A 26214-nucleotide genomic window follows, 5' to 3' on the forward strand; every position below is an offset into this window, starting at 1 on the left:
CGGTAGCGTCACCAATTCCAGTAAGTCCGAACTACTTGGTGAACAGGTGAACACTTTATACGAGATACTCAGACGAATTCAGAGCACAATTTCATAAATGCATAAATGCACTGGACTAATAGTCACAAAACAAAATCATGAAAGCTAAAAGTGATAAATGTTTCACGGAAATTTGAAGAACATGAGTTTTGTTTTAATTTTTTTTTTTTTCAAATAACTTTAATAAAAAAATGTATTCAAATGCAAAGATGTGTTTCTTTCTATTTACATAAATGATTCAATAATATAATTATTTAACATAATAATAACAATATAAAAAAACCTTCCTAACTATTTACATAAATACATATCTATTTTGAATTAAAAATTAACACTCTCATTTCTAATTTATCAGAACCAATTGATATTATGTTGTTTTTCGTCTTCGTTGTTGTTGTTGTTAAGGCTTTTTAGATTTCGGACGTTCTTCATAGTTACACATAAGTTCATCTTCACCATCAGGGCAATCCATTACCTTTTAATTAATGCAGAAATTTCATTTTATCTTTCCACTGTTAAATTTGCATGTAGGTAAACTTTTACTTACCTTATCACATAGTTGATCAACTGTGATACATTTTCCACTAACACACCTGAGCTCATTTCCTGAACATGAGGTTGAAGAAGGTGTTGTTAATTCAATTTTACTTTCATTTTTATTCACTTCGGTCATATTGTTGCTGGTACTGGTACTGTTACTGCTAATGCTACTATTGTTATGGGAAATTTTCATTTTGTTTTCGGAATCACTTGTCATCATTATTTCTTTGCTGTCCTGAAAGTTGGCTATAAATTGGAAAGGTTAAATTAAATCCGTTTCTATGGAATCTATTTTCAATTGGAAAGGTTTGTTTTGAGGGAAGGAGTGCCATGAATTGAATGAAATATAGAAATGAAAACAAAAACGTTTTTGCTATTTTTAGGGTGAAATGGGTTAAAACAGCAAAAACTCGTTGGTTTAAGAAAGCTTAAACTCGAATGTGAATGTGAATTACAAGTTCTTGATGAGCTATGAATCTATGAATGAATGTATTTAATGAATTAAATAAATTGAATGAATTGAATGATTTGAATGAATTGAATGAATTGAATCAATTAAATGAATTGAATGAGTTGAATGAATTGAATGAATTAAATGAATTGGTTGAATTTAATGAATTGAATGAATTATTTGAATTGAATGAATTGATTGAATTTAATGAATTGAATGGATTGAATGAATTGAATGAAATGAATGAATTGATTGAATTGAATGAATTGAAATATTTGAATGACTTGATTGAATTGAATAAATTGAATGAATTGAATGAATTGAATGAAATTGAATGAAATTGAATGAATTAAATGATTTTAATGAATTGAATTAATTGAATGAATTAAATGAATTGAATGATTTAAATGAATGGATTGAAATAGAATCAATTGAATGAAAAATAAATGAAAAAAAAAGTTGTTTTTAGGGTGAAATAGGGTAAAAAAGCAGAAAAAAAGTTCGTTTCAGCAAAAATCTCGAATGTGAATAACAAGCTCTTGATAAACTATGAACCTGTTACCTAAAGCTCTCGAAATATTCCCTGCAGCCTTTTTGATTTCCTCCAAAGTACTGATTCCATGCAAAATATTGCTTGTGCTTGCCGATGCCAATGTTTCATTTAATTCACTTCCAGCAGCTAAACGATCTTCATCAGCGATAGCAGTAAAACTGTTCTCACTTGTGTAATTTGGCAAAAGAAAACTAGCAAACGAAAAGATTCTCGGATACAATTGTGGGTCTTCGTCATTTTCTTCATGTTCCGTAAAACAATCATGTTCATCAGAACCATCATCGCAATCTTCATTCCTATCACATCTGTATTCGTCCGTTAAGCATTTCTCGTTCGATCTACAACGAAACTCTTCCGGACTACAAACTAAGCAACCTAATTCGTCTTCACCCTCACTACAATCCTTAATATTATCGCATTGCCATTGGCTAGGAATACACGAAAAATCTTCACATTTGAATTCATTGTCATAGCATTCACTTCTTCGGGTTGGATCTTCACAGACATTACGATCATACGAGTCTGGGTATTTATCACAGTCAAAAGTGTAGGTTAAAATATCTGAGCTTGCAATTAAGCTAGAACATGCCTCTAAAATTGCTTCAATGAAAGAACAAATAAAAAAGTTAAAAATTGCTTAAATACAAAAAAGTTATTTTTCAAATACATTTGCAAATCCTTTTACATGGTTGAAGAATGCCAATTTGTGTGGGACGACATTCAGGTTCAAGACTGGCACAAACAAATTCAATAGCCCTTGTTGAACAGTTGGACGTAATGAGAGTTTCGAAAACATCTAACTCCGTTGGACTCAAGTACAAACTTTTCGCATTCGAAGATGTCAGATCATATTGCAAAATTCCTCGACACATGGGAAGTGATGTTGACTGACATTGGATGTCTTCAAATGGTCTACTGCTGGGAGTAACGTATTCCTGGACTTCGTGTATAATTTGAGGAACTGTAGGTGATACTATCAAAGAACTCTCAGTTCGACTTACAGCATTAGAATGCTCCTATAAATACAAAAAACAAATATTAATCAAAGTTTATTAGGTTAAGAGTTGTCTTAAACTCACCGTTTGTCTTTCAAGCTTACTTAGTTCATCATTAAGAAGCCTTAAGATTCTTTCATCTTCTTCAATTGGAATTCCGAAATTATTTTGATGGCCTGAAGTGAATCCTATAACTTTAATACCTTCTGTTTGGTTATTTGTTGTTTCTTTTTCTCTTCCACTCTCTTGACCATAAGGGATTTGAACTCTTGTAATTGGCTTTGATTCTCCAGTACTTCCTTGTCCATAAGGACTCTGAATCTTGGTAGATGGAATAAGTTCTTCGTACTTTTGATTTGACTTTCTTTCGATAAAAGTATAGTCATTCTTGGATCCCTTATCTATATGATTCTTCTCCCTATAGCCAGTATGAGTTAATTGTGGCACAATAATCGGTCTTAAAAGTGTTGTTGATCCTGTTAAGACAGCCTCAGATGCTTCCACATCCTTTTCCAACACATCCTTTTCTTCGTATTTTTCTTTTTTTACTCTTTCATCTTTTTTTTCTTCATTTTCTATTTCATCATCTTCAAAAGCTATTTCAGTTTGTGAATATGTATCTACATCAGAGATTTTTTCATCGTTTAAGATGGTATTTGAATTGTTTTTAATTTCATTATCAATTTCAGTAGCATCCATTAGTAGACAATTCGAATTTGTAGTAAAATTTAAACAATTTGTTTTTATAGATCTTGTATTTCGACTATTCATGCAGGTGTATGTGATGAGACCCAAAAATGCACAGACCAGAAATAATAACAATGGCCATTTTAGATATTTCCATGTACGTTCTAAAATTTTGTCTGATATTAAATTGCCAGTAATTTTACTGAAATATATTGAATCCCAGCAATTAATTTTCGTTTCTGGTTTTTCGGAAGCTAGAAAACTTGTTGGATGATGATGAAATACTTCAGGGACATATCCGTAAGGCTAAAAAGAAGTGGACAAAAACTTTGAAAACGTTTGTAGATAATAAAATCAATAGTGGTAAATTTTTTTCAAATTTAAAACATGTTGTTGTGAGATTTGGCGTTTAAATTTTAATAAAAATGAGAAATCTAGAGGATTTCCAACATCTTTCACTGACAAAAGAGATAAATTATATTCTCTTAAAGCTTTGTCACAATTTTTATAAAAATAAATTGCACGACTGGGGTCGCACGTACTTGCTCTTATGCTTAAAGTAACAATAATGTTAAAGCTTTTTATTCAAGAAATTTAAAATTTCATAAGTAGTATACAAAAATTAAATCTGTTTTTATAATTAATTAAACTCCGTTTTATATTATCTTAAAAAAAAAAAAAATATGCCATTTTATTTCTTGTATAAAAAGGTATTTTTAGAAAAAAAATTTCGAAAATTGTAGGAGCCGTTTTTTAAAAAAATTATTTTTTATATATAAACATTTTTTAAAAAAAAAGTTGGTATGCCATTTTGAAGAAATAATTAATTTACACATAAAAGCTAAATTTCAAAATTTTTCATTGATCCGTTTTCAAAAAATTGATTTTTCAAAAAAAAATTTTGAAATATTTTTAAAAAAACCAAAAATGCGTTTTTTGAAAATTTTCTAAAATTTTATTATTATCTTTACTTACACACTTTTGTATAAAAATTTTCATTTAAATCGGGTTAATTTTGTACGAGATATTCAGAAACGAAAAAAACCGTTCTATGACAGGTACCGTTAATAACGGTACAAAAAATATTTTTTTTATTTCAAAAGTTGGCTCTTATGTGTTGTACTATACACAAAAATTTTAATCAAAATCGTTAGAGCCGTTTTTGAAAAAAATTAACTTTTCTATTTCCGTTATATGACAGGTACCGTTAGTTTTGGTCATAAAAAAAAAATTTCAATTTCCCCTCTAGGGAATCACCAAAAACTGCTAACTACCAAGTTTGAAGAAAATCACTTCACTCGTTTAGGCTGCAGCTCCAGATAGAGACAGACACACAGACAGACAGACAGACAGACAGACAGAATTGCCAGACCCACTTTTTTGGCATTCTCCATCATCGTAATGTCATGTAAAATTGTTATCTCGAGTTCGATTTTTTTTACGAATCCTAAACTTGCCCTATAGTACCTATATCGCAAGTAAAAATTATAGAAAAATGGTATAATTTATTTTAGTATCTAAATCTAGACCTTTTCAGAGTACCTAATGCAGACATTTGGGCATTGCGATTTTATTTTTAAACTTTTTTTTTTCATTTTTCAATGAACTAATTTTTTTTAATGCAAAACATATTAAACTTGAAAAAAAAAATAATTTCTTTTAAATAAGTTGTAATTGAAAAAAAGACCACTACAAACAAGCGAATTCCACATTAAATTAAGCGGATTTTTGTATGGGATTTTGTCAAGATGACTTCCGTCTTAAATTAATCTTTTTCTTGGATGTGCAAACAAAGAAGAAAATCATCTTATTTTTATGTTCAAACATTTTTGATTAAAAATAGACAACTGGGCAGCCACTGGGGATCGATCCCAAAACTGTTAGGTCACTAGGCGAATGCTTTACCAATAGCCTATCTCACTGTTGGAAATATGTAAGTACCTATGATAAATTGCAATTAAAGCTGAAGTATGACGATCATGTTTAAATTTTTATTTTAAGATTTTTTTTTTTTTTTATTTTCCAAAAAAAAAATGCTCAAATATTACTGTTCGAATTAATAGCAATATTAATATGATTTACGAAAAGAAGTAACCATCAACCTCCCCCTAGACTCATCCTCACCCTAAGTTGTGCGGACTTTGAGCAAGGTATACCTATGAGCTAATTAAAATTGGGGTGATCGAGTCCGGCCTCAAGTCAATTTGATTACCTGGACGTTATATACTTCCCAATCTGAACAGGGTTAGAAAAAAAGATTTGAAAATCGTTACAGCCGTTTTTTTTAAAAACAAGTTTTTTTTCCATAAAAATTTTTATAAAATTTGGTAAGTCAATAAAAAGGAAATAATTATAACCGTCACATAAAAAAAACTTCAATAAAATTCATTGGTCCATTTCAAAAAAATTGATTTTTGAAAAAAAAAATTGTTAAAAGTCCAAAAACATTTTTTTTTAATTTTCCTTCAGTACTAAAACCTATTGTACAATTTTTACTTGCGATATATGTAGGTACTATACATATATGTATGTATCAACTTATGCATTCGTACAAAAAAAAAGTTGCGATAACGTTTTTCCAAGACGTTACGATTATAGAGAATGCCACAAAAATGGGTCCCGGAAGTCCGTCTGTCTGTCTGTCTGTAAAAGCTACAGCCTAAACGGATGGACCAATTGCTGTCAAACTTGGTATGTAGCGTTATTTGACGACTCTCCAGACGGGTTTTTGGAATTAATTTTTTTGGACCAAAAAAAACGGTACTTGTCATATACCGATTTTAGTAAAATTGAAATTTATCGAAAACGGCTTCAACGATTTTGTTAAAAAAATTCAAAAATAAGTTTTAAGACAAGATCTATCTTTGAACAAAAACAATTTATTTTGCAAATCTATTCGATTTCAACGAAACTTTTTTTGAAGAAGCATTTATATAAAGGAGAATGGGCATATTGGACGTTTGGCGGCCAGTAATGAAATTGGTATCAAATGAAAGAACTATAACGTAGGAAGAATTTTTACTATGACCGTTTCGTTGTATTGCATTTGGAAAGGAAGATATTGCAATATAAGTGTAGTTAAAGCATCGAGCAATATGCGAAGGGCAAATTGAATTCCTATTTTAATTAAGTTATGAAATATGATTTTATGTCATTTTTTCTATGATTTAAAACCTCAATCTTGAATATCCGACCAATGGAACTCAAAATATAAGCTTTTTAAGCCAACCACTTCAAGATTTTGTTTTTGAGTTTTCAAAAGGAAAAAAACAAATAAAAAATTGAGAAAAAAAATCTTAAAATAGACTCGAAATTAATGTTTTAAAAAGCCAATATTTTGGGTTCTATTGGTTGGATATAATGGATATCCAAGATAAAGGTCTTCAGGATCAAGGAAAATGACAGATTATCATATCTTGCACTTAAAATACACGTTCAATTTTAAACATTGAGACAATTTGCATTAACTTTTAAATGCAAAAATGCATTTTATCGGTTTGTGAAGAACGTTAGAAGGATAAAACTTCTGCACAATGTATGTGAGACTTCACTACATCAAAAAATAACAAAATCGTTCTTGGCCGCGGAACGTCCAAGTTCCATACAAAATTGCCCATTCTCCTTTAATATAAGCCAAAAATAAAATTTTGAAAAAAATAATTTTTGGATTTTTAAAAAAATTTTGAAAATTTTTTTTTGAAAAATCAAATTTTCCAAAACGGGACATTGAATTTTTTGAAATTTGATTTTTAGATGTTGATTAGTAATTTCTACAAAATGGCATACCAATTTCATTTTAAAACTTTTTTTCCAAAAAATTATTCATAAAAAATTAGTTTTTTAAAAAACGGCTCCAACGATTTTGAAAATTTTTTTTCTAAAAATGCACATTAATATATCAAATAAAACTGCATACTTTTTTTTGGAGAATAATTTGATTTCAGATTTTGTTTTAATTTTTTAAAGAACCAATTTTATGTTTTTTTTTAAATTTTTTTTTGCTCTTTTTCTATATAAAAAAGTATTGAAAATTTAAGCAACTTGAACTCTAACAGCAAGTTCGTACGACTCCATTCGTGCAATTTATTTTTATTGAAATCGGTCGTGTCGCTTAGGAGAACATCAGACATGAAGAAAACGTTTCTATGGCAAGAACCTGCCTTTAATAACGGTCCAAAAATTATTTGTTTTTTATGTCAAAAGCATGGTTGTTTGGCACATTACATCTATCTATTTTGGTAAATCAAACTCGTTGGAGCCTTTTTTTATAAAAACAACCTTTAGATTTTGGTCATATAGCAAGTACAGTTAATTTTGGTCTTAAAAAAAAAATTCAATCACAAAAATCATTTAACTACCAAGCTTGGAACAAATCGCTTCAGTGGTTTAGACTGTGGCTCGAGATAAAGACAGACAGACACAATTGTGGGACCCATTTTTGTTTGCATTCTCCATCATCCTAATTTCACGCCTAATTCTTACCTCGAGTTCGATTTTTTTTTCGGAGTCGGAATCCTTAATTGTCCTATTGGCGATTGGAGGATATACTACTAGCGCCGTAGTTTCAACTTTTGAACTAAAAATAAACAAGACGGATGTTTACATTTTGTTATTCTAAAAATGGCGTCCATGTCAAAAGTCCTAAAAAAAAAAGTAAAATGTCGGATGCTAGCTCCTTCCGTCCTGTTTATTTAGTTGCAAATGTTGACCACCGGTAGCGCATTTCAACTTTACCAATCGCCAATTACCTACCTACGAGTACACTCAGAAGTTAAAAAAATATATAATAAATTTTATGATCTTATTCCGGCCAAATTGATTTGAACAAAAATTACCATTTTTCATGTACTAAGCCAATAAGTAGAAAAGCACACATTGTTCAGCATTCCAAAATACATACCTACATTAAGTTAACCACCAGAACTTTGCATTTTATATACAATTTCACTGTAACACGAATTGTAAGAATTTTTGCTTATATGTTTTTTCAAATCAATCTTAAATTTTAAATCATTATTAAGCCCATGAAAAAATATGATAATTATCTTATATCCCATTTAAAAAACAACATTGGTGGCGGCGCCGAAAAAAGTGATGCTAATGAAACCTATTATCCGCTAGTTTTCCATTTGTCATCGCTCTCACTTGTATACGCTTCGCTATCAAAGAAATTAACATTCTTTGAATTCTTTTGTTTTCACATCATAATAAAGATAATAATTATCTACATGTATTTCATTTTGACAAATTTATTTTCCAAAAATCGAATGAAACTCAATCAATTTCTCTTTATAAAAATAATTTTTTTTTTTGTGGTTACGATTACAAATTAAGTCCACCAAATCAAACTATTATATTTGTATCAATAATACGAGTAGTTTTAAATATATTATAATGAATATGTAAACCTTATAGATAAATATATTGTTATAGTTTTTTATTTTTGTTTTTCTTGAAAAAAAAAAATATGCAAATGAAGGTAGATAAAGTTGAGAGCTTTATGATCCCACTAATGGTCTCAAGTTGATACCATGAAGTGTCGATGTCGGTATTTTCTAAAATTTTTTTTTGATTTTTGTTTATCGGAATATCTGATTGGAGGTGGCGATTAAGATATACGAGTAAACACCACGAACTAATATCTGTCACCTATCTCACACCATGGTTATATTTTAGATGAAATATGTCGTTGGTTTTATGTTCGCTTAATCACATCTCCCCCTCAGGGAGAATTTTTACAAAATCAGCGAAGGTGTTGAATGTTGATTATGAGATTAACGAAAATATTTTTTTTTTTTAACTCGTAAGTTTTTGTCGTTTGATTTGAAAATTAAAAAGTTATGTATGGTCAATTAAAAGTCGAAAAAAATTTTAAGTATGTCGCATATGAAACACTAATTAAAACATTAAGTCTAGACTATTCGAGATTTTTAAGTACATTAGAGTCTGCTTAGTTAAAAATGTGTTCAATAAACTTTTCATTATACACTCCAGTGTATACTACATTAGGTAAGGTTCGAAAAATAACGCTTATTAAGACAAGTAATGGCTTCATAGTTTTCCAATCATGAAATTTACAAAATTGTATCTCTGAAAATGTTTCCAATTAAGCAGAATTTAACCAATACCGACACAAAAATTCTATTCCATTTTAATGAAAGCTCTTAAAGGTTTCATTGTTGGGAAGATTCTACAGATTAATGGTGTACCACAAAGGATGACCTAACATTCATCAGTACCTAACCTAAGGACCCCGTGATTTTAAACCTCTACATGTGAAATTTCGAACGAACAATTATATAATTTTCTAGTTTTAACATTAACCAAGCGATACGCTTCTTTTTATTACTACTCTCATGGGTCACTGAGGCGTATACGTTCTTTTTTTCATTAATGAAAGGTTAATGTAAGTTGTATTATTCTTAAAAAATGATTCCAATTTTCCAATGGTTACAAAGTGGTTTCAAAGTTGTACATATTTAATATAGCACACAACGTAGAAGACTATAATTATATTAATATCATTCACCGATAAAGATAGAAAAATGTGAACCAAAGAATAGCAAACACTTGGAAACAATTTTGGAACGTAAAGAATCTGCTGGATCTAAACATCTCAATAAAAACAAGAAAATGCCATTTTGACTCAACAGTAGTTCTTCCGATCTTAACATATAGCTGCCAAACATGGCAATTTACGAGAGCCCTCGAAAATAAGCTTCAATACTGTCAAAGAGCGATGGAAAGGTCAATTCTGAAGGTGAAGTTATCTCAACGGATTAAGCACAACAATTTAAGAACCCAAACGAAATTTGAAAATTATCTTCAAAAAACAAGAAAACTTAATTGGGATTGGGCTAGACATATATTCCGAACCTCAGATGATCGATGGACCAAATTAACTACAGAGTGGATTCCGAGGGACAAAAAAGGAAGTGTAGGAAGACAACTCAAGAGGTGGAGAGACGAAATACAATCTTTTTGTTCAAACTACTAGAGGGATGCTTTAGAGTTTAGACCGACAAATGTGGAAGATGAAAGAGGAGGCTTATACTCATCAAACTTATTGATTGATATTTATATTTAAAAAAAAAATATCTAGCCTTTGAAGAGTGAATAAAACATTTATAATAATATAGCTAATTAAGAACTTACAAAACAAAAAATATAAGATAGTTGCCATATTTAGACCTAGATTTTTAACTTTCGACTTTATAAACGGATATTATTTTATTCTTTTCTTTAAAAAACATACTAAACACCACAATTGAAGCGATTTAATGATCTAAACGACAATTTTTTAATTTCAAGAAAAGATGTTGATTGTTGGGTGTTGGGGTTAGATTCTGAAAAAATATTCTGAGTTAAAAAAAGGAAAATACTACCACTCAGTGGTGAATCAATTGCACATAAGTTTTTGTATATTTTGTTAAGAAATGTTCTTTTCACTCGCGGCATGGAATTTTTTTTTCGGGGAATTGTTGGATAGGGTGGGATGATAAGCTAATTTCAAATTGGCAGAAGGCAGTCTACTCTGAATATTCGAGGGTGACGGACAAATTAGCAATTTTTTGATTGAAGTTCTCTCCCGTAAAGCTATGGATTGGTGCAGGTTGTTGAAGAAACTGTTAAAGAGACAATTATTCCAAAATGGCAAAAGGCTAAGTGGACGGAAAAAGGTTGGCAGAATGTCCCAAAGTTGTAATTTTTTTTTTGAAAACTTACTTGGCTCGGCACCTCTGCCTTTGAATTGGTGAATTGGTCAATAATGCAAGGCTCACACAAGTACAGAACCGCGAACGGATAAATTGAACGTTATGTACCTAAATTACATTGGTTTGTTTTCATTAAATGAAGTATCAGACAAAACTATTTAAAAAGATACCAAAGTTAAAAAGTCTTATCTCTTGACTTTTTAAGATTTGTAAAAGAATTGAATTTATTAGAATCTATTCCGAAATTTTATAGTCGCACTTAAGCCATTTATGAGAATATTTGTGTATCAGTGGCATTAAAGGAGTTTCAATTAGGAAAATAAACTAAAAAAATACCAGCATTTCGCAGTCGCAATGATCGGAATGCGGCTCAATAACCTTAGGATATAAAAACGATAGACCACTAGGTCATACAAGATTGAAGATATTAATTTCAATGACGTCATTAACAAGCAGCTATTAAAATTAAAGACAACATATTTTTAAGTATGTACGTACAGTACAAAACTACATTTTCAATTAATGATCTGCTATAGGACTCTTATTTGCATTTTAATTAAAAATTATCAATTTTATATACAATATACATTAGGGTGGGTCAAAAAAATCGAAATTATTTTTTTTGATTTGGTACTCCGAAAAATCAATTGCTAGACCCCTCTAGAGGGTTGGGGTCAAAATTCTGCTGGGGTCAAAATTCTTTTGTCAAAATTCTGCTTTCAAAATTCTGCTTTTCAAAATTCTGTTTTTCAAAATTCTGTTTTTCAAAATTCTGCTTTTCATAATTCTGCTTTTCAAAATTCTGCAAAAAATTAAAAAAGGGTTTGGAAAATGTTAAAAAGCGCTCGCTTTTAAACATTTTCCAAACCCTTTTTTAATTTTTTGCAGAATTCTGTAAAATCATCTTTTTGAAAAATTATCTGCTTATTTGATTACTTACACACATTTTTTAAATGCGAATTAATTTTTGTTTTATAAATGAATAAATTTGAAAATATTAAGAAAAGGTTTTTAATATTAAACATTTCCAAAAATAACTATAATCCAGTCAAATAAGGGTTTAACCTCGGAATGAATGTTAGTAGACATTTTTTTTGCTCAGTATCTTCCTTTTGCCATTCTATAACATATCTCAAAAGTCTAGAAAAATCTCATGTCCGCTTGTCGCGATTTCAAGGTCAAATCGCGAAATGGAGATTTTCAAAATTAGCAAAAATAGGCTATGGTATTATATACACATATGATACATGATTTCAAGGTATTTTTTAATGCTGATTCCAAAAAATCTAAAATCAAGACAATCTGACGTCTCTGGAAAAAGTTATACCTGTTTTTCATCTGTCAACTCATATTATTATAACAGTTGCAAACTTACTGCCGAAAAACCCTTAAAAGTAATGGTAGCGGAACCAAATTTTGCATGAAGGTTTTCATATCCATTATTATTAGGAATCAAAACAATGCAATGCAAAAAAACATTTATATCTATGACAAAATGGTATTTTTTGAGAAAAGGGGAAATTTTGGGATGTGCACTAAAAAACATCCTGGTACAATCTTGGAATTAGTGCTAATAGGCTAATTTTTTTGTTTCTATCTTTGTTTGGATATTCTATAACTTATGTCAAAAATCTAAAAAAATATCATGTCCGCAAGTTCTAATTTTCCAGGTTAAACTAAGTTAGGTGCAGATTTTTAAAAAATAATAAGAAAACTTTAGATTATTATATGTATACCAACATAACCCATATCATTTCAAGGTATTTTTTAACGCTGATTCCAACAAGACCCACAAACAAATCAATATGACCATCCCTGAAAAGTAATGTACCTTATTCATGTTGATCTGACACAAATATCTGAAGAGTAGTTTTTCAATTTTTTCAAATCTGCACCTTATCTTCAAACCAAGAAAATTAGGACTTGCGGACATGAGATTTTTTTAGATTTTTGAGGGTAGTTAAAGAATATCCAAACAAAGATTAAAATGAAAAAATTAGCCTATTAGCACTTATTCCTAAGATGAACAAGAATCTTCTTTAGTGCATATCCTAAAATTTGCCCCTCCATAAAAAAATACCATTATTTCGTAGGTATATATATTTTTTGTAATGGATTGTTTTGATTTTTAATAATGATGGATTCTAAAATCTTCATGCAAAATTTGGTTCATCTACCATAACTTTTAAGGGTTTTTCGGCAGTAAGTTTGCAACTGTTATAATAATATGAGTTGACAGATGAAAAACAGGTATAACTTTTTCCAGAGACGTCAGATTGTCTTGATTTTAGATTTTTTGGAATCAGCATTAAAACATACCTTGAAATCATGTATCATATGTGTATATAATACCATAGCCTACTTTTGCTAATTTTGAAAATCTCCATTTCACGATTTGACCTTGAAATCGCGACAAGCGGACATGAGATTTTTCTAGACTTTTGAGATATGTTATAGAATGGCAAAAGGAAGATATTGAGCAAAAAAAATTTCTACTAACATTCATTCCGAGATTTACCCCTTTTTTCTCCTTATTTTACTGTATTACTAAAAATTTATTAATTTATCAAATAAAGATGAATATTCAAAAATTTGAATAAGAAAAGGAATATACAACATCGGTTCCAATTAGTATACATATTTTATTTGAAAGAAAGTCAGTATATGCATTTCAAAAAATATTTGCGACACTTAAATAAAAAAATTTAGGAAAGTACCAATGTTGAATTACATTGATGAGGTGTATTTTTCTTTAGCCAGCGCATATTCAATAAAAAAAAAAAACAGAATTAGCAGAATTTTTTTTGTTCAAATATAATGCTGGCAGAATTTTGAAAAGCAGAATTTTAAAAGGCAGAATTTTGAAAAACAGAATAGAAAAAAAGCAGAATTTTGAAAAACAGAATTTTCGCTGAAAAAGCAGAATTTTGAAAAGCAGAATTTTGAAGCCAGAATTTTGACCCGATCCCCCCTCTAGAATATACACACCAAATATGAGCTCTTTATATTAATGGGAAGGTCCTCCGCTTTGCAATTTTCCATTTTTACATCAAGCTTCTACTAAAAAAAAATATTTTTTTTATTAATTGACTTTTTAGCAAATTTCTTTTCAGATTCTTGTAGGAAATTGAACGCTCTACAAAAAAGGCCTTATACACTTTTTTCGTTTATCTAACCGTTGAATAGATATTTGAGGTAAAAAAATCGAGAAAATCTTTAAAAATTCGTTTTTTGGTCTTAATTTTGTAACAAACTGAAAAATTATAATCATCAAACGCGCAAGTAATATTCTTGTTGGAAATTAATTGCTCCACAAAAAAGGTCTTGTAAACTTTTTTCATTAATCTAACCATTCTAAAGATATTCGAGGTCAAAGTTAAAAAAAATTATGAAAACATTTTATATTTTAAAAAATTTTCCAGTTCACTGAAAATTCATTATTTTCAATTTAGCAAGACGTATTCTTGTAGGGGCTTAAACGTTCTACAAAAAATTCCTTGGCATCAAATTGATTGCTTTAACCGTTTAGAAGATATTCGTATCCAAATCGCAATGCATACGGGTCATAAGAAAACTATTGAAATCAGTGAGCATTGGTTTGGATACGAATACCTTCTAAACGGTTTAAGCAATCAATTTGATGCCACGGAATTTTTTGTAGAACGTTTAAGCCCCTACAAGAATACGTCTTGCTAAATTGAAAATAATGAATTTTCAGTGAACTGGTATAAGGCCTTTTTTGTAGAGCGTTCAATTTCCTACAAGAATCTGAAAAGAAATTTGCTAAAAAGTCAATTAATAAAAAAAATATTTTTTTTTAGTAGAAGCTTGATGTAAAAATGGAAAATTGCAAAGCGGAGGACCTTCCAATTAATATAAAGAGCTCATACCTATTTGGTGTGTATATTCTAGAGGTGTCTAGCAATCGATTTTTCGGAGTACCAAATCAAAAAAAAGAATTTCGATTTTTTTGACCCACCCTAATATACATACATAATTGTAGATTTATATATTAATTTTATTTATTTTCGATCTTAATGTGACACCACATAAGCGAGTTTTTCTAATATGAATGTTTCACGTATACATAAAATATTGAATTAGGTACAGTACATACAAGTAATGCATACAATGTTTAATGAAAGAGATGATGAAGGTGTTATGAATGAAGCAAGCCTTTTTTTTCTTAAAACTATTCCGCAAACAAAATGCTCTTTTGTTTTGTTTTCATTTCCACATTACCTACCTACTTTTATGTCAAAATTAAAAGTAATTTATCTCGTTTAAGTTCCTTGGCCTTGGCCTTGAGTACTTTAATTTATTCAACCAAAGGCAGAGCAAAAAGTAGGTAGTGGCTAATAACGTAATCAACAATATGTGCAGTTCTAATTGATTCAACTATTCGAACTCTGGGTTTCCTGAATGCTAAAACTTAGTCACAAACCATTATCAAATTCTTTACATTTTTTTCATTCATTTAAGTTGGTTAAATCATTTTGAAAGTCCTAACTACTTTTTTTGTAACCAACTTCCTAAGCACACCTATAATACCCCACTAAGCAAAATGTCCCAGTTTTGAGCAGTTTGTACAATATAATAATTGTACGTACTTACATAATTTTTTTTATAGTGTGTAATGTTCGTATGAACATCACTTCACGTTATTAAAAAATATTATAGTTAGGTTAGGAGTACATAGGTACGGAAAATAAAAAAAATACGAAAAAAGAAATAAACAATATAATTCTACTCACGTTTTCATCATTCCTCGGCTGAGCCATACGGAAGTCTCTGCAATGATTTAGATTTATTTTTCCATATTGGCCGTTGCCGTTTATTGTTGTGTTGTCATTGTCTTGTAAGTCTTGTGCTCTTGTTACAGGTTTTTTAATCATAGATGCCGCTGCTGCCGCTGCTGCAGATGCAGGTGATGTTGTCTTACTAGCCTTTGTTCTACGTAAACTACTCTCATTTTCTTTAATGATTACTTGTAGTTGAATATCTTGGTTGAGGTTACGTCCATATTCATGATGAGATTGTTGTTGTTGTTGTGGTGGTACTGACATTGTTAATTTTAATTCATGAGAATCAACTGAATAAGAGTGAATTTTATCACTCATGACTTTATATCCTTAATGCTATGGGTTTAATAGTTGGTTTTCTTAATTGATTGTCAAGCCTATTAAAGAAACAAATAATGCAATTTAAATTTAAATATTATTAATTTAAAGCGTGTTACTTATAAGTTGATGAAGTATATTTATTAATATTAAACAGAATTAGACTATTAGATTTAACCAACAAAAAAAATTAGCGCAATGGTAAGTGATTTCAAATAGAAGGGCTGGATTTGTATTTAGTCTTTTGTTTCTTTTAGGTACCTATAGGTACTATTTCGCAACTACTGCCACATCAATGCTTGAGACATTATAATAATGTAAAAAAAGGTGTCGCAAATAGAAAATCTATTCAATATAATCATTCATTTCGTTTCCTTGACAAGTTCATTGTATATTCGATAACAGAATTGAGCAGGCGGACATCTCGAGTCCACTTGCAATCAGAAGACTTTTGCAGAAATACCAATAACACTGCTCAACAAAATTGAACTTTTTTTCTCCCACAGAACCAAGATAATATGCCAAAAAACGTCATTTTAGCTGTTTTCGAGGTTATGTTTTAATATGGAGTAATTCTTTATAAACAAATTTATAACCGTGCCTATAAACACTAATTTTCTTCTTACAAAAACTGTTTAAATCTTTCCGATATCTTTTTTATTGTCTGTGATATCTTAAGTTTCAGTTATTAAGCCAAAGCATAATAAGTCACTGGTCACAAAATTTTTGAACCAATTTTTGTTTTTTTTTTTTTTATTTTTTGACTCCGGATTTGAGTTCAACATCCTTAAAACCTTCAGAAAGGAATGTTTTGGTTCTTTTGGTAAAATAAAGTTTAATTTGGTTGACCATGACAAGTAGGGTGTCCGTTATTTCCCAAAGTGATGTTTTAGGGGGTGACACCCCCCAGATCGAAAGTTTAGGGCCTAAATACGGGGAATTTAGCAAAAAAAAATTTTTTGGAGGTCATTAACCCGTGCCTCTAAGGTCATATTTTTCCCATACAAATTTGTATGGGAAATTTTTAACTCATACATAAAATTTGTTTTCTCTCGAGTTAAATCATCTATTTTTAAAATAATTGTTGATTCTGGTTGGAAAATAGTTCCATTAAAAGATTACATTCAAAATTTCCCGTTAAAAAAAAATTTTTATATTTTATTTCGGTTTTTGAAATTATTAGCTGTTTTCGTAGTTTTTGCTTTCACCTATCACATAATTTTAAATGCAGTTTTATTGGTTTTTAATTCTTTTCAAATATTGCATTCAAAAATTTGTGTATAAATCAAAAATTTTAATTTTTTTAAATTTCTATTTGAAATTTTTGCCGTTTTTATATTAAATAAATATTATTAAATACTTTACCCTTTCTTGTTTGCAACTTTTTTGATGTCATTTTTAGGTGAATTTTTAAACAAAATTCAATAAAAATATTGTAAACATATCTTTTGTAGTTCGAAAAAAATAAATTTAAACGTATAAAAACGGCAAAAATTTCAAAAAAAATTAAAAAAAATTAAAATTTATACACAAATTTTTGAATGCAATATTTGAAAAGAATTAAAAACCAATAAAACTGCATTTAAAATTATGTGATAGGTGAAAGCAAAAACTACGAAAACAGCTAATAATTTCAAAAACCGAAATAAAATATAAAAAAAAAATTTTAACGGGAAATTTTGAATGTAATCTTTTAAAGGAACTATTTTCCAACCAGAATCAACAAACATTTTAAAAATAGATGATTTAACTCGAGAGAAACAAAATTTTATGTATGAGTTAAAAATTTCCCATACAAATTTGTATGGGGAAAATATGACCTTAGAGGCACGGGTTAATGACCTCCAAAAAATGTTTTTTTGTTAATTTCCCCTTATTTAGGCCCTAAACTTTCGATCTGGGGGGTGTCTCCCCCGAAAACATCACTTTGGGAAATAACGCACACCCTAATGACCAGTGCTGTTTTTGAGCCAAATACTTACTTTAATTTAAATTATCTCAAAAAATAATAAAATATCTGGAAAAATAAAATCAGTTCTTAAAGGCACTATTACAAACAATTTTTGCTAAAAATCGAATAATTTGTTCAATATTATCAACTATTTTTTTCGGTAGAAGTAGTTCAATCATTGAAGAAATTTTTTCCTTCTAAATGTTCTAGTACATTTTACAAACAAAAAAGTTGATGAAAGGCTCTTACAGAATAAAATAAATCCTTAATTCTCTAGTATTAAAAAAATAGTCTTCAATATTAGAGGAAAATGCCTGAACACCAGTTCGGGTTTAGAAGCAAGTAATTGAAGATTGGACAAGTGCATAGAATCTCAGACGCCATTGAGATAGCTCTTTTTGAGTATTGTGGTGTGCTTTGGTTATTAAAGAAACTTAAATTAAAAGCATTTTCTTGTTTTATCTTATTCTTGAATGTTATACTACGTCACAAATCTGATATTTTTATAAGAGGTGCTCAGCTCATGCTGGTTTCTTCTAGAACGTTGTTGTAAAGTCCTTTATTAAGGATTCTTCGTTATATTTTTTGTTTTTTTTTTTTTCGGATATCATCTTTTATATTCCTGCTAGGAAAATCAACGGACGAACTCAGCAAATCAACGGATATACCAGGCAAATCAATAGACGAACCTGACAAATTTACGAACCTGCCAAATCAACTGGTGGACAAAGCATAAACCAACGAATAATTCTTGGCAAAACAAAAGACGAACCTGGTAAATCAATGGGAGAATTAACAGAGTATGATATTTGAGTGTTAAATAATCAAATTCACCATGTTTGGTATGTATTTTGAATAGATTGTCGAAAAAACTGTTATTTGATTTAAGGGTGAGGAGTCAGGGTATGTTAAGCCATTTAGTGTGCTGGTAGTCGAAAATGTAAAAGTTCATTAAAATTTTTTTGACAAAGTATGGCGGTAAGGCCTCCAAAGTGAAAATGAAAAAAAATGTTCGGAAAATGATACTAAATGGCTATTAATACTCCATGTATAGAGTGGTTGCAGAAATTCCTGAAGCTAGGTCGCACTTCAATCTTCAAAATATGTTCTTGGATAAAAAATAAATTTCTTAAACGAATTCGAGCTCCAAAAACAGTAAACAGCTTGACTTCTTTTATTATCTAAGTTGTATTTTAAGAGAAAAAAAAATAAAATTTTCTAAAAATTCACTTTTTTGAAAAAGTTTTTGTTTTTTTTTGTACATATGTATGTAGGTATATTAAAATTATAAAGAAAACGAGATTACATTGAAAAAGTCGATTAGAAGAAAGTTAGAAAACAGGATTCTATGGAAGGTACCGTTTATAATGATTAAAAAAAAAAAAATACAAATTAAAAAAAAAAAAACAAGAGAAAAACAAATATCAAAATCATCAGATCCGTTTTGTATTTAATCAAAGTCGACGAAAAACAAAAAATGTTGAAGAATGTTTTTTTTTTATCATAATCTTTAGGCGTAGGAAACTTTCTGGTTACGTTTTATATTTGTAATTTTCAAAAAAAAATTACCTGGAACTGCTTTTTTTTATGAAATTTGAATAAAAAAAAACCTCATTTCAGTCTTCAGACGTTGAAAAATAAATTAGTGGTTAAAAAAAAAACTTTCCTATTTTCAATACAAAAGGTGCATTACAATGTTCTTAGATTAACATAATAGAACCGATATTTTAGATGCCAGATTAAATCAATTTCAAAGGTCTCATCAAACTTTTTAAAAATTACCATGCAAACAAATACAAAAAACTAAAAAAAAATTAGTAAATTCATCACTCGAAAAAAAAAATTAAATCAAATTATTTGATCTTTGTCATATTATAAGCCACACCAAAAGACAAAAAATGAAAAATCTGGGACACTTTTCGGTGGAATTCCATTTGAATTCAAATGCAACCCATCAATCACCGTTAAAAACAAGTTTTCCGACTGTCATTTAAGTGTTGGCTTAAAATTTTTTAATCCAAATTATTATTTAAAGAAGTTAATTTAGCATACTATTCAATTCATGTATGCCTTAATGATCCTCAAGGTGTATATTATGGCAATCAAATAAAACTTAGCGCAATTGAAACTTGTGCAATACTATATACAAACTAAAACTACGCCTCTCGTATGCAGTTTGATATGTTTTTTTTTCTACATTTTCATAGGCTTAATGTCTTTACTTTAATTTAAAAAAAAAATAAAGTCGGTAACGATGTGAATAAATTATGCAATAACTTTGCACCCACCTCTTATAAACCGAAAAATAAGATCTGTGTCTGCATATGTTGCTGATGATGATGATGATTCAACTTTATTTCAAATGCACTATCCAATCAAATTAATACTAAAGGTGTAACACACTATATTTTATAACCAAAACCAAGGATCAAATCAAACCATGAAATGTTCGGGTTCGTTAAGAGTTGGGTGTTTATGGGCGTAACAAACTTTTGATTAATTGTTCACTAACTTAGCGTTGACGTTTTGGTATTTTAAAAATTCCAACTGTTAATAACTGCTGCCTCTTAAACTCAACCGAACTTTTTTATACAACACTCGCAGACAAATTAATATCAGATAAAAAAAAGAACACACAAAGATTCAAAGTGACCTTTTCATGGTATTACGTGAGCGCACATAAGATGTAGTTTTAACAAAAAACGAACAAAAAACGTATCCTTTCGTACTATGGTATGGCTGGCTGGCTACTTGGGGAAATAATTGTCTTTATTCATTTCCAGCCAAGCTGCATTTTACTATTTTTTATTTTGGTTTTTATTTTATATTTTTGTATCCACTCCGCATAGCAGCTACATAACTATCTTGGAATTAAAAACTCAAAATAATTTTTTTTTCAACGATTAGAAAATAAAATTAATTTTTTATTTCAATTTTTTGTATAAATGAAAGCAAGCGGGCGTCTTGCATATTTATTTCAATCCGAGAGTACAAAAATGTTGATATTTTATTATTTTCCGTGCGTATAGGACAAAAAATATAACAAACAAAACATAACACACGACACAAAAATACAACAACAATGCAGAAACAAAAAACACCCAACTACTTTGGAATACTATGCAAGAGTAAATCGGAATTCGTATACGTTAATCCAACAAGATCTTTGGATCTAGAGCCAAAGACTGGCGATCACACTGCTGCTGCTGCTGCCGTTCGGAATGGTTGACTCGTGCAAAGTGCATCATCAAGTGGTGTTGTATACACTTCCATCTCAGTGTGTTGTGTGGTGCAAAATTTTTGTGTATAGCTAACAAAAACTATCCATTGAATTTGAAGCTTTATAACGCAGCATTAAAAGTTATACAGCTGATGAAGCCAGGCAGCAGCAGTGACTAAGTGACTGGTGGTACAAAGAGATGAAAAAAAGTATATATGACTTGGAGGAAACTTTAACATACATTTATATTATTATTGCCAACGATGGTTAACAAGAGTCTAACAACAACTTTTCTTAACTTGTTTTGCGGAAGAAGCTTAATATCGTTTGGCAATATAATCTTTGATTCAAAGTGACATGCTATTCAGAGGTGATACCGTAATGGCTTAAAGGTACAATGGGGAACAAATAAATTTTTAATGGCATATTTATCGGCTAGAACGTGTAAAAAGACAGATTATTATTCCAAATAAATATTTAAAATTTTTTGATCACTGTGGCGTATACTTGTTTTTTTTTATGTATGTTTTTATTTCTTTTTTAAATATTTTTAAAAAATCAAGCTTTTAAGCGACGATTGGAAAAAGACAGAATATAACTCCAAATAAAAGTTTAAAATTGTATTGGTCACTGTGGTGTATACTTGTTTTTTTTTTTCGCTGTATGTTTTTATTTCTTTTGTTTCAAAATTTAAGCTTTTATATAGAAAAAGACCGAATATAATTCCAAATAAATGTTTTAATTTTATTGGTCACTGTGGCGTATACTTGTTTTTTTTTCTCGTTGTATGTTTTTATTTCTTTTTTTTTTAATTGTTTCAAAACTTAAACTTTTAAGTGACTATTTTAAAAAGACAATATACATAATTTCAAATAAACGTTTACTGTAGCGTATACTTGTTTTTTTTTTTTTCGCTGTATGTTTTTCATACTTTTTTAAATTGTTTAAAAATTTAAGCTTTGAAGACGTTATATCTTTACATTACTGGCTTGATTTCTCTAAACCAGGGTTTCGAAGGTAACCATTTATGCTTTTGATTTACTAATTTTTTTTTTTGATATTATATAAAATTATATAGAATTTGTTTTTCAAGCAATCGGCAGTAAAGAAAAAACCGTTCGCTTAAAATGTCTGTATATGCGCTGCTGAAAAAAAAACATTCCATTAAACGACATACCCACAAAGACTACTATTTCCTCGAGGAATTTTCAGCAAAAACAAAATACACCGATATTGTATTCATTCCGGAATATCAAAAGTTATACGAAGTAAATTGAAACCGACAACCATACATATGAGGAACAAACATTTCCCGTTTGATATATTTTCCAGATAGTATAAAAATGTTTATTTTTGTGAATCACTGTGGCGTCTACTTGCTTTTGTTTTTATTTTAGCTGTATCTACTTGATTATTTTTCGGACGGTAGTACTTTTAAAGAAGAAGAGATCTTCTAAAATCTCGAATCTACTAAAACCTTTTCAAACTGCTTATTTATTGTCCTTGAGTCGGTCTCTAACATAAACTTTAATGACTTATTGATACAAATACAATAGATAAGTGGCAGTGATTTTTCAAAAACAAAAGTATAGGTGAGGTGTGTGCTAATTTACTGGACAAATTTCCTAGGAATTCCTGAATTAATGAAAAAGACCTTTGACAAAGTTTTAAATATAATGTATGTAGAGTAGATTTTTTTTCGACAATTTGAAATATTCCACTGGAAAGCAAAAATTAGGCGTCTACTACGGATCAGTTTAAAGGCCGTTAATTTCGAAGTATTTTTTTTTTTAATACATACATTTTTAGAGTTTTTAAGCTTACAGAACTTTAAAAAAAAAGTTAGTTTTTTATGTTGATTTTTATGAAAACTGATTGTATTCAAAAAATTCTAGCCCTTTTTATAGATGTCGTACAGACAGGTGAACATTTTAAGCTGAAATAAAAAACTTTCAGATAGTATGAAATTTGAAGTGAGTTCTCGGCAAAAATATTAACCAAAGGTTATAGGAAAAAAGTTAATGCGCTTTGCTTTTCCATGAAAAAGTTGTGATTTTTTACGAAACATATAGACATAAATACAGATTTATTCTTTAGCCTTTAAGATGGCATAATTTTGTTGTTAACTTTTAATATCAAAAAATTGACAAAATGAATAAAGAAATAAAAGGTAGGTAATGCTCTTTCGAATAAATTATGATTGGCTTCAAGAAATTATTCCGTTTTTTTTACAAAATAAACAGAATAAATATTTGTAAAGTCTTCATCTTTTGCTTGAGTAATATATACTAAGAGATCGTATTATTCGGCCCAACGAGGTATTTGCCGGAACGTAACCTTTCCGATTTCATTCGAATCATGCTTCGAGATGAGCTTCCGACAAGCAAAAACTCTCCGATTCATACTAAATCGGACTTTCCGCTCCAATGGATACTTCGCTATGGCCGTTTATTTTATAAATTTTTTTACAAGAAAGCGCACAATCTGTTTTTCTGACCGTAAATTTACTTAACTTGCTTCAATTTTCTAATATATTTTTTTTATTCGTCAACACAAATTTTTTTTAACAAAATTAATGAAAAATCAGTTGGCAACCATAATATCATCTGCATGGTTCAAAGCAATAATCGAACTGAAGAAGTCTGTAGGTTAGTAAGTGTATTGGTGGTTAAACTTGTTTTTCTTTAAATTTCAATGGTGGGTGCTAAGCTATAAGCTCTCTCAATAAAAAATAACACCGAAACATGAAAACTATCTTTAATTCTCTCTACCGTACAGCATAAAGTCAATAAATGAATGCTAGTATAGAAAAAGCTTCTTTTTTTCTAAAATAACTACTTGTAAATAAAAATATGCAAAGGTCATTATTTATTATAGTTCAAGATACTTAACGCAGTAATTGGACAACAAAAATGGAATTTAGTTTTTTTGTACTTATTCAAGCTCATCGTTTTATTGATTTCAATAAAATTACATTAGAGACAATCACAAAAAAATCATGAGTAAATATCGAAGTTGAATTAAGGAATTCTAACAAGAAAAATAATAAGCTCATGTTGTGAATAGAGCAGAGGTGCTATAAATAAAATTTATAGGTAATCAGGTCATTAAAAGATCAATGCTATATTATAGTCTTTGTATTTGTTTGACAAATAATAAAAGTAACCAGAGACTCAAGTCACATCTTTAAAGATTCACCTTTAAATAGCTTAAAATTTCAAGAAGCCAATACTCATAATGGAAACAAAAAAAAAATAAATGAAAGAAGATGCACGAGATAAGATGGCACCTATGAACTTTTCCATCTGCCAGACTATAACTAAATTGCAATTATTGGAATGTCTTCGTCTTTCGTTTGTATAGCATAAGTAAGGTGTGCCACAACCCATAATATGATACGCGATGGCTTAAGGAGATTCCTTGGAATAATTTACTTGATGCCATATCAGAGTGCCATTTACTCGCGAGACGCGATATACTTGGTATTGTGCAAGATTGGAATTTGTCGTAATTAAATCAGACATTTTGGAAAATGTCAGATATTTTTTTCTTGTGGGTAAATTGTATTTTGATTACCTCAGCAAGTTAGCAAAGGTAGTAAGTAGAGGAGGAGTGTTTTTGATGGGACTGTATACAGTAAAACCTGTTTAATTGGACCACCCTTGGGACCGAAGAAAAGTGGTCCGATTAGGAGGTGGTCCACTTATAGAGGTTCCTTTTTAATCGGACCGGTCCATTTAGAAAAAATTTTCTCTCATTCATACACTACTGGAAAAAATTAAGGGATCAAAAAAAAAATTCCAAATTTTTGGGCAATTTTCAACTGGCCGTAACTTCGAAAGAAATGGTCGTACAAGAAATCGATAAAGAAGGAAATTGTATGTCCAAGTGTCTAGTTTTTGGATTAGAACTTTAAAATTTTTTAACCTCTGCGGTTTTTGAGTGATCGCAGAAAAACCAGCAACAAAAAAATTTTCAAAATTTTTTTAGTTTTTTTTTTGGTCTACGAGCGTTTTTTAGCTTAACAACTATAAGGATCGGATACTTTCTTCATTTAGCTTTAATTTGGTTTTTTGAAAACCTCGATACGTCCACTTCTCGCCGAGATATCGGTCTTCAAATGGAAAAGGATCCTTTTGTCTTTGATTATTGATATCTCAGCAACCAATGATCGCACAGAAAGTTAAAGGTGGGTTTCAAGAACTTCAATGAATTTTACTTAACGACTAGCCATTGCTTTTCCGAAAAAAATTTTTTTCTTATTGTCACATGAATTTGAAAATGCAACAAAAAAAGGGCTTTTGGTGGTTTTTTGGAAAATCGAGCGCTAGATCGAAAATATTGAGGGAACCACTAATGTTAAGTGTGCCTTTTACAGTTAAATATGGGCACAAAAATCCTACAAAAAATCAAATTAATCCAGCCAGCCGTTTTTTTGTTTCACTCGATCGAATTTTTGAAAAAATTAAAGGATCACGTTTTTTGCTCTGAAAAGCTCAATTTTTTTTCTCATTTTTTAATGAGAAAAAAATTGTTTTTTCTAGCTTTTTCCACATTTTTGCTCCAGAAAAAGCTTAAATTTAAAACAAAAAATAAAATTCAAAAAAAAAAAAAAAATTAAAAAAAAAAAATTCAAAAAATAAAATTTTTTTCTCTTAAACTTTTCAAGAGAAAAAAATTACAAAAAAATTTTTTTTTTAATTTTTTAAACATTTTTTTTTTTGAAATTTTCTAACCCACGTAAAAATGACAACAAATATAGGTACCAACAATTTTCAAAACGCTTTTAACTTTAACTTTAACATTCTTTTTCAAATCAATTTCACAAAACAATCAACTTCAAAAACTCTATTGCACTGTCAAATTGTTTCCTTTGCCAAGAAACGAAAAATAAAATTAAGCATTTTGAGTAATCCCCGCCTATAACAAATGTAACTTTTCAA

General features: G+C 29.4%; 1 protein-coding gene across 1 annotated transcript; it reads right to left on the minus strand.

The window, feature by feature from the left end:
• Nucleotides 1-234: 234 nt before the first annotated feature.
• LOC129918960 (uncharacterized) lies at nucleotides 235-21489 on the minus strand. Its single transcript, XM_055999729.1, has 7 exons — nucleotides 20340-21489; nucleotides 15735-16159; nucleotides 2663-3571; nucleotides 2251-2599; nucleotides 1593-2183; nucleotides 587-825; nucleotides 235-514 (listed from the first exon to the last, which is right to left on the minus strand). Exons 2-7 carry the CDS (start codon nucleotides 16098-16100, stop codon nucleotides 440-442), a joined length of 2529 nt encoding a protein of 842 aa, XP_055855704.1. The 5' UTR covers nucleotides 16101-16159; nucleotides 20340-21489; the 3' UTR covers nucleotides 235-439.
• Between the last annotated feature and the right edge of the window lie 4725 nt (nucleotides 21490-26214).

The sequence above is a fragment of the Episyrphus balteatus genome, chromosome 4 (assembly GCF_945859705.1).
Source record: "Episyrphus balteatus chromosome 4, idEpiBalt1.1, whole genome shotgun sequence".
Lineage (NCBI taxonomy): Eukaryota > Metazoa > Arthropoda > Insecta > Diptera > Syrphidae > Episyrphus > Episyrphus balteatus.